Consider the following 9,576-nt stretch of genomic DNA (forward strand, 5'->3'; position numbering starts at 1 on the left):
TAACACTGTTTAAATCTAAAAATCATTCGATGTTTCAAATTATTTTACTTTAATTCAAAGTTAATTCAATTAAATTAGATTTATTAGTATATTAAATTAAAAAAAATTGAATTAAAATTCGATTCTTGGTTAGGAACCGGTCGGTTCCGGATCCGAACCGGAACCGATTTTATTTAAAAAGTTGGAACCAGTAATCGAACCGGAATCAGATTTTCCGGTTCTGCTTCCGGTTCCTCAATTACCTGGCTGGTTCTGATTTCGATTCCGATTAACTAATAATCGAATAACCGTTTAAGCACCCCTGTGATAAGAGAAATGAAATTGGATTTTACATATAAATCAATGACGCTTCATCTATATTTATTTATTAAGTATAATACTCCATTGACTTTGACTTCGCACACACTAGTTTCTTTCTATATAATATTGGTAACATTCATTTTCGACACAACGTAACATAACAATGGTACTTGAAAAAAAAAAGAACAATCGGAAGCAGAGAAGTCAAACGAAATATTGGGATTTATCTGAAGCTTGCTGTTAATCAGTTTTAAGACAGTGAAATTTATGAATATAAATAAAGATAAATATAAATAAAAGATAAATATACATAAATTAGTATAAAGATGTAATCCAATGCAAAATCTAAATATTGTATACACTCCAAATTACTATGATCTGGACCGTTAGAAAATGTGATAACATCAACGATTAACGTTGAGTTGACATCAAAATCTTGAAATTTTACAATGATTGAATATTGACACTATGTTTAAGAGTTTGAAAATTTTATAATATAGAGTTTTGCATTTTATTACTATCCACAATACTCTTTATTTTTGAATAGAATAGAATCAGTTTATTTCGAGAGATATCAGAAAAAAGAGATGAAATAATTCACCGATCTTTCGAAATTTGGATTAAATTCGCAGACCCGGAATATGGGATTGAGGCATACCAAATTTTTAGAATAAGACATTTTTGCCTTTTTATCTTTATTCTTTCTTTTTTATTATTATTTCTTATATAAAATTCATGTATTGGCCAAACTATCCACAAATTTGAACCACCTATTCGCCGCCTCCACCCTCCTCCTCCCCCCGCCACTTCCTACCTCTTCTTTGGTACAAAAGTTAAAATATATACATCCAAATTAGAGAGAATATAAATTAAATTTTAAAAGATGTTTATAGGAATTGTTTTCTGGATAAAAATGCGTTGAATAGTTTAGGAAAAGGGGAAAAAAATAGCAAAATCAATCCTAAAATGATTTTAACATAATATATAAACTTTTTTATGAGTATGTCCTCTGATTTTTTTTATTAATTCTTTTATTACTTCTCTAAACTCATTTCATATTTTATGTCAAAACTAGAAAAAATTATGTAAAACTAGTTGCTTAAAATTCTAAAAAATCAAACGTTTTTTCCCTAGAAATATAGTAAGCATTTTTTTCTAAAATTTAGTTAAGGTGACCGGGTTATAAGGTAAAATGAAAGTGCCATTAAAATAAGTAATTCCTTAATTTTCGACACTGATTGGAAATTACAAAATTATCCATCTGCTGATGGATCAGCTATATTTAATTATTAAGTAAAATATTCCATTGACTTTGACTTGGCATACTATAGTTTCTTTATACATTAATATTGGTAACGAATGTCATTTACTTAATTTATTTTCGACACAACATAACAATGGTGTTTGAGAAACTCATCTCCATCTTCATCCTCATATTGGTCTTCTTCTCTTCACCAACACTAGTATTTTCATCATCTCATTACAATTTCCCAATAGCTAAGCCTAATAATCCCAACTGCAACGATACATGCGGCGACATACAAATCCCCTTCCCTTTCGGCACCACACCCGAATGCTCCTTCGCAAGACAATTCCGTCTCACTTGCAACCGCACAGCTTCCGATCCTCCGAAGCTGTTATGGTGGAACACGAATTTCGAAATCACAGACATATCCCTCGACGGCCAGTTCACGCTCATGAAGACCATAGCGCACGACTGTTATCATAGCAACGGAGTCCAGTCCTCCAATTTCAGTAATAACGGGATTCGGCTTCGTCCCCACTTCACGCTCAATAATACCGCGAATAAGTTCACTGTCTTGGGGTGTTCTGCCATCGCTGCTTTTACGGGGATTAGTCTCAACCAGACCTTTATTACGGCCGGTGCCGCCATGTGCAGTTCGCAGGCTGATTTGAGTGAAGGGACGTGTAACGGTGCGGGCTGTTTCCAGACTGACATCCCCACCGATGTGTCGGAGTATTATGTTGTAATCCAGAGTCTTAGTAATTATACTAATACTTATAGCTTTAGTAACTGCACTTATGCGTTTGCTGTTGAGAGGTCTGCATTCCGATTTTCCAAGGATAATCTAACAAACTTGTTGCCCCGTCAAAGACTTCCTGTGGTGGTTGATTGGGTCATCGGGAATGGCACGTGCCAAGAGGCTCGGAGAAATGCCACTAGTTATGCTTGCGTCAATGCAAACACAACCTGCTACGACCCCACAAATGGCTATGGCTACCGTTGTCGTTGCGAGGATGGGTTCGAAGGAAACCCATATCTACCTCAAGGGTGTATAGGTATTACAAACTTTACACTTTTTAGTCAGTCCCTTAGAGTGTCCACAATAGTGCTGCCGTGTGAGGCGCAGCTGCGCCGCGGCGGTGGTGCCACGCCCGGGAGAGCAGCGGTCGCGCAGCTGCGCCGCGGCGGCGCATATCTGATTTTTTTATTTTTTATTTTTTTCTACAAAAATTCTATTCCCAATTCATTTTTTTTTATTCCATTTCAATTAAAATATACTAACAATTGATAAAATAATGTGATTTGTGGCTGTGGATGTGGCGTGACTTGACATGTTTTTGTAGCTGAGCCATGACTGTGATGACTAGGCGAACAAGTTTTTCTTTTTGGCTGTGACTTGGTTGTGCCACTATTGTGGACACTCTTATAGTTATGATTTTAAAATTAAAAAAATATTTGAATAATTTTTAAATAAGTGGACCCCCACTATCCATTAATACCACTTCCACTATATTTTCTGTGCCCTCCCTCTTATTTTACCTACATTAAAACTTGTCCCTTCAAATTTTGAGGGACACAACATAGTAGTATTACATTGCTTTCTCTTTGTATTAAAATATTATTATCACTATTAATCATGATGTTTAACCAGTTATTCTGTATGTTTTCAGATATTAATGAATGCTTAAATGATAATTTACATGATTGCAACACGAAAGCATCCTGCACCAATAACATAGGCAATTACACATGTACTTGTCCCGAAAATTACGAAGGAGATGGAAAGGGTGAAGATGGATGTAAGTGGAAGTCGCCCAAAGATATGAAGATTACTTATGTCTTAATTGGTAAATATTATTAGTTTTATAATTGGCCTTATCATGTTTTAATCCTTCTAATACGAGCTTCTTGATATAAAATAAACAGGAGTTGGCTCCGGGGTCATTTGTCTACTACTTAGCACCATCCTCTTTTACTTAGAGCACAAGAGAAGATCACATAATAAGATGAAGCGGAAATTCTTTCACCAAAACGGTGGGTATATATTACAAGAGAAGCTCGCTAAGAGAGAAGCGTCACCAGATATGGTCATCATTTTCAGCTCATTCGAGCTAGAAAAGGCCACCAATAACTTCCACAACAACATGATCATTGGCCGAGGCGGCTTTGGCACCGTGTACAAAGGCGTTCTAGTAGACAGAAGAACAGTTGCGATCAAGAGGTCTATAAGAGTTGATCCCACACAAATCGAACAGTTCATCAACGAGGTAGTTATTCTATCTCAAATTAACCACAGGAATGTAGTAAGGCTTCTTGGTTGTTGCCTAGAAACAGATGTTCCGCTTTTGGTCTACGAGTTCATTCCCAATGGCACCCTTTCTTTGCACTTGCACAATGAGGCTAAGGCACGTGCCCTTGATTGGAGCATGCGTCTGAAGATCGCGGCAGAAACTGCTGGGGTGCTCTCGTATCTTCACTCTTCAACTTCTACTCCCATCATACACAGGGATGTCAAGTCGGACAATATCCTCTTGGACCACAATTTGACAGTTAAGGTGTCAGATTTCGGAGCTTCAAAGCTTGTTCCAGTTGATCTCGCCCAGCTATCCACAGTGGTGCTGGGAACTTTGGGATACCTTGATCCTGAGTACATGCAGACGAACCAGTTGACAGAGAAGAGCGATGTTTACAGCTTTGGAGTTGTTCTGCTGGAGCTAGTCACGGGGCGTAAAGCATTGTGCTTTGATAGGCCCATAGAGGAGAAGAGTTTATCTAACTATTTCCTTTATGTACTCAAGGAGGATTTGTTGGTAAAAATTATTGATGAAAAAATTGTAAGTTTGGGAAATATGGAGCAAATAAATGCGGTTTGTAAACTAGCGAAAGAGTGCTTAAATGTGAAGGGGGAAGATAGACCTAGTATGAAGGAGGTGGCAATGGAGCTAGAAGGGCTGATACTGCGAGAGAAGCACTCGTGGGCCACAAATGTTGACAACGAAGAAGAGATGAAATCTTTGATTCCGAATGATCATATTGTTAACCAATCAATGGAGGAAGATGATATTTTACTTTGAGCATTTATATATGTGTTTTGATATTCATGTTGATTGTGGTGATCAAATTGGTCTTTCGATTTTATGCAATGATCTTGTGTAATTTTGTATCAAAATGTTTGTTTGAATTAGTTGATATGTGGTTGTTTCCGTCACTTTAGCTCTTTATTTTAGCTTTCAATATTTGTCAGATTCACATTTTGTTCCGAATTAAAACGAATTGAATTTTCAATGTTTTTTAAAGAATTTGATGCACCGGTAAAATTTTGAAAGATATGTTTGATCAGTTCCATCACATGACAATATTAATTCCATAGAGGGGTGATGCAAATTTTGTTTAAGAGGGGGCTTTACCATATAACCTAACCCCAAAATAAATTCTATGTAATCATGGATCATCTCTGCTAAACATCAAGGAATAGTTATAAAACTATACTAAGATATGTTGAATACGTTTTAGAGTCTTTACTCATTAACCTTTCTCAACTAAACATTAAAAAGAAATTGTGCAAGGGTCGTTTGGTTTACTCCATGATTGGGCTTTTAGATGGGCGTATGTCATGATTGTTATACAATGTCGATGTTTGGTTGCGTTTTGGGATTTTCTTGCTAACCTTAAACCATTGTTTGGTATTCATTTTAATCAAGACAGTAAACTAATATTGACTATTCTACCCCTAGGGTTGACAGTTCATCCCAAAGTGCAAGGGTGATGTATATATGCGCCACTTTGTTATTTTCCCACTTCCCGCATTTTTTTTCTGGATAGCACATCTTTCGTCACATCGGCGACGTCCAACAATAGACGACAATCGTTCCCCTAAACCCTCTATTTCTGGCCAGGTAAGTTCACGCGTCTGGTCTTAGTAATCGTATTTCATGATATTTAGCTATGTTTTTGTTTTTGCGGCTGGTTTGCGTGTTCAAAAATTTCTTCAAATGCTTGTGTTCCCTGGTAAGATCTGAGTAAATTATGCCTGGGATACGCTCGGATTTTGCACTGTTTTAAGGCCCTTATTTGGTCTGTTTTTTCCGTCGATCAAAAAAAGATTACCGACGAATTACCGACGGAATTATCGACGGAAATTTCCGTCACTAACTTTTTTCCTTTTTAATTAATGTATTTTCCATCGGTAATTCCGTCGGTCAAAAAAAGATTACCGACGAGTTCTTTACCGATGGAAAAATATTGTCCATCGGTAAAGAACTCGTCGGTAATTTTTTTTTCGACCGACGGAATTACCGACGGAAAATACATTAATTAAAAAGGAAAAAAGTTAGTGACGGAAATTTCCGTCGATAATTCGTAGCGAAAAATTTTACGTCGGTAATTCCGTCGGTAAACTGACATTTTTTTGTAGTGTTTTACCTTATTCCACTATGATTCGATTTTTCCCCTATAAATGCCCTCTCAAACCTCTTCATTATCATCATCTTTTTGCCTCATAATTCTAGATCATAAAATTGAGAGAGTTCTTTACTGTGCAAGAGGTTAGAGACGGAATCAAGCGAAGATCAAGGCTACAAGGATTCTACCTATGGGTTTTATTGCTTTTAGTTCTTATGTTCACTTTGTATTCCTTTCATTCTATGATTTTAGCTTATTCTGCCATGTGTAACTAAACTCATAGGATTCTAGGATGTGTTAGTAACGACTTTGGTTATACAGTTCCTTTTTCTATTTAATATCTGTTTTGTTTTTACTTCGTTTCTTCCTTAAGTTGTTCCGTAATACTTCATGTTTGAGTGACACATTCGATGCAGATTTAATATAACTTGCTACATAATCGTGAGAGGAGGTTGACGAGTTAGATCCACTTAATAGACACTACAATTAGTTTCCCTTAAAACGACACTGTTAATTGATAGTGAGGACTTTTCAAGGGTCTTAAGAGCTTTTAGGAGTTACGAATCTAGGATTGACAACCCTAGTGTTGTAATTTATGCTTGTACCACATGGGCATAACTAGTGTGACTCGTTCTATCGAAGTATAAACTGTGCTAGGGTATTGTAGTTGGAACTTGTATAACCATAACTGTGAACGCACATCCCTGGAATTCTCTTATCTCTCGTATCTTTCTCTATTATTTGTTGCAATTAGTTGTTTACAGCTTTCAGTACTCTTGTTTTCTAAAAAGTTTTAAAAAAATCTTTGGTTATTCAAATAGTAAAAGAAGCTCAGTAGAAGGTTGATTTTATTCCCCGTGTTCGACAACCCGATACTAACCTTTAGCTATACTAGATCTACCTTGTATACTTGCAAGTATTTTAGTGCTAATAAATAGTGCGTCAAGTTTTTGGCGCCGTTGTCGGGGAATAACATCACTTTGTAATTGATATCTTCAAACGAACGATTTTGCTACTTTGGATTTTATTTGTTTTTTATTTTATTTTTTAGTTTTATTTTTTTTTTATTTTGTCTATTTCAGGTAGTTTATGCGAACGCGCTCTGGGAAGGACAGCTTAGAGCCACTCGATCTCGAACTTGAGCGACTAGCAATGGCGGACGAAGATAACAGAACTGAGCTGAAGATGTTACAGGCCCAAGTGAAGCTCCTGATGGATGAGAAGATCGCTAGAGGGGCGCAGGAGAAGAAAAACAGGGTTATAGTTCCTGTTATGCAAATGTTTAATCACGGGAATATTCTTACTTTTCCCGAGGGCCCTCGTATCGATGCTAATAATTTTGAGCTGCGCATACCCCTTATTCAAAGGGTTGAGCAACATCCTTTTGCAGGTAGGGCTACGGAAGATGCAAACCGCCACCTCTCGAAGTTCGTGGAAATTTCCAACACTCTGAAGTTGAATGGTGTCGACGACGACGTCATTAGGGTATGACTCTTTCCCTTTTTCTCTTACAGATTATGCTAAAGAGTGGTTTGAGTGTCTACCTACAGAGCAAGCCTCCACATGGAAGGATATAGTGGCATCATTCCTCGACAAATACTATCCGCCAGGCACCATACTGAAACTGAAGAGTGAAATATTCCAATTCATTCAGCGCCCAGACGATCCCCTTTATGAGGCCGTTGCTCGTTTCAAAGGGCTCCTCCGCAAGTGCCCCAACTATGGTTTCACCGTGGACCACCAGGTAGACATTCTATATAATGTTTTCAATGAGCAAAACTGTGCTATGTTGGATTCAGGGGCCAAAGGAGGATTTCTACGGAAGAGCGGAGCGGAGGCCATGGCAGTGATAGAGGAATTTTCCACCAACAGCCGCGGGTGGTCAAAGGAGAAGCATCAATCTAGAAGGGTTGCAGTCGTAGAAGCAGCCGATGATAGCTCATTTGCAAAGGAGTTGGTCAAGGTTAGGGTGAATCAGATGGATACATCGAGGAGAGAAGATCCGGTTCCACCGACTTCCGTTATCGCAGTCACCAAACCCGACGCTCCTTCCACTCCCACCGAGGATGTCAACTAAGTGCAACAAGGAGGCGGTCCCAATAGACCTTTCAACAATAATAATTATCGTCCTAACCAGGGGGGCGGTAATTACAACAATTATAATGGGAATCGTCCTCACCCCGACCTTTCGTACCCTAGCAATAATTTCTTGCAACCCCCTGCAGGATTTAATGTGAGTAAAGGTGGAGCAGTTGAGCCCGCAAAGAAGGAGGAGAGATACGAGGCAGGGATCATGAAAATCCTAGAAGTGCTAGTGCGAGATAGGAAGACCAACGACACCAAGATTGGAGTCGTGGAAGTAAGGTTCAACAACCTCGAGGCTGGAATAAACACGATTACTACCGCAGTCACCTCCATCAAAACTCAAATGGACCAAGTCCAACAAAAGATAGATGAGGACAAGGCAGCAGCACGAGTGGTTGACATCAACAAAAAGTGGGTTGCGAAGCAAAAAATGGGGGCAGAAAGCAGCTCTGGGGCGCAAACTGGAGTCTACCCGACGCCCAGCAGGCCGCTGCAAGCTACGCAGTGGGCCGCTACCGATCCGGTAGAAACACCCGCGAAGAAAGATGCTCTCGTGGGCCACAATGCGATTGTACTCCCTTTTCAGCCAAAGAGGAAGTTTAAGCTTTAGGAGCAATTTAAGCACTTCTTGAATATGTTCTGCAAGTTTACATTAACATTCCTCTAGTTGAATCGTTGCAGGAAATACCTAGGTATGCAAAACTACTTAGGGAGGCCGTTATGAGAAAGAAGAAGCCTACGAAAGCAGATCTTAAGTTGCCATTTCATTGCAGTGAGATCATTCGACGAGAGAAGGCAGTGAAGCAGAGGGATCCCGGCCAGTTCAACATCTGTTGTTCAATCGGGCAAAGAAAGGTGGACAAAGCGCTCTACGATCTTGGAGCTAGTATCAACATCATGCCACTCAAGTACTACGAAAAGCTCAACATCGGACCACTTACAACTCAGATTGCACGATTAGGTTAGTTGATAACTCTGCAATTAAGGTGGTGGGGATGATCGGGGATGTGTTGGTAAAAGTAGATGATTTGATTTTCCCCGCTGATTTCATTATACTTGATATGAAAGTTGATAAAAATGTGTCTCTAATCCTCCGCAGAGACTTTCTTGCCACAAGCAAATCTCTTATTGATGTAGGTAGGGGGGAGATCACGCTTAGCGACAATGCTAGCAAGTCCACCTACAAGATAGAGAGCGAAGTGCTCAAATACGAGGAGGACAAAGAGCCAAGATGGAGTACGAGTGTAGGGTCGTGATGATGACCGACACTACGAAGCCTAAAGGGCCGAGAGAAGGGGAGGATTGTTCTAACCCTTCTATTTGTGTCATTAATGATGTACCTCCAACTCCGAAAAAGGGCAAGCCTAACCCCCCTAAAGTTACATCGCAGGAAAAACCAAACGGGAAGAAGAAAAAGAAGGCTCAATCACAAGATGACCCCGAAGTTTATGTGATTAAGAACGCGAAAGGAAAATACAAATGGTGGAAAAATATGGGAACAAAATTGGTCCAAGTCGCGGTTTCCAGTACCAGGGTCATTGATT

The 9,576-nt window shown here is 39.0% G+C and overlaps 2 protein-coding genes across 2 annotated transcripts; both read left to right on the forward strand.

The window, feature by feature from the left end:
- The first annotated feature begins 1,697 nt into the window (after nucleotides 1–1,697).
- Nucleotides 1,698–4,754, forward strand: LOC125189537 (wall-associated receptor kinase 2-like). Its single transcript, XM_048086806.1, has 3 exons — nucleotides 1,698–2,601; nucleotides 3,217–3,393; nucleotides 3,473–4,754. The coding sequence occupies exons 1-3, from the start codon at nucleotides 1,698–1,700 to the stop codon at nucleotides 4,618–4,620; spliced, it is 2,229 nt and encodes a 742-aa protein (XP_047942763.1). The 3' UTR covers nucleotides 4,621–4,754.
- Nucleotides 4,755–7,036: 2,282 nt separating this feature from the next.
- On the forward strand, nucleotides 7,037–9,288 carry LOC125189538. Its single transcript, XM_048086807.1, has 5 exons — nucleotides 7,037–7,337; nucleotides 7,462–8,015; nucleotides 8,085–8,603; nucleotides 8,714–8,940; nucleotides 8,994–9,288. The coding sequence occupies exons 1-5, from the start codon at nucleotides 7,037–7,039 to the stop codon at nucleotides 9,286–9,288; spliced, it is 1,896 nt and encodes a 631-aa protein (XP_047942764.1).
- The last annotated feature ends 288 nt before the right edge of the window (nucleotides 9,289–9,576 follow it).

The sequence above is a fragment of the Salvia hispanica genome, chromosome 5, assembly GCF_023119035.1.
Source record: "Salvia hispanica cultivar TCC Black 2014 chromosome 5, UniMelb_Shisp_WGS_1.0, whole genome shotgun sequence".
Classification (NCBI taxonomy): Eukaryota; Viridiplantae; Streptophyta; class Magnoliopsida; order Lamiales; family Lamiaceae; genus Salvia; species Salvia hispanica.

Bases quoted from the DNA above. Each gene is read 5' to 3' on its own strand.
- LOC125189538 (XM_048086807.1), top strand. From the start codon at position 7,037: ATGCGAACGCGCTCTGGGAAGGACAGCTTAGAGCCACTCGATCTCGAA. The intron at 8,016-8,084 runs GTCAACTAAGTG...CGTCCTAACCAG, and splicing joins CTTCCACTCCCACCGAGGAT to GGGGGCGGTAATTACAACAA. The intron at 8,604-8,713 runs GTACTCCCTTTT...GAATCGTTGCAG, and splicing joins TCGTGGGCCACAATGCGATT to GAAATACCTAGGTATGCAAA.
- LOC125189537 (XM_048086806.1), top strand. From the start codon at position 1,698: ATGGTGTTTGAGAAACTCATCTCCATCTTCATCCTCATATTGGTCTTC. The intron at 2,602-3,216 runs GTATTACAAACT...GTATGTTTTCAG, and splicing joins TCTACCTCAAGGGTGTATAG to ATATTAATGAATGCTTAAAT. The intron at 3,394-3,472 runs GTAAATATTATT...TAAAATAAACAG, and splicing joins GATTACTTATGTCTTAATTG to GAGTTGGCTCCGGGGTCATT.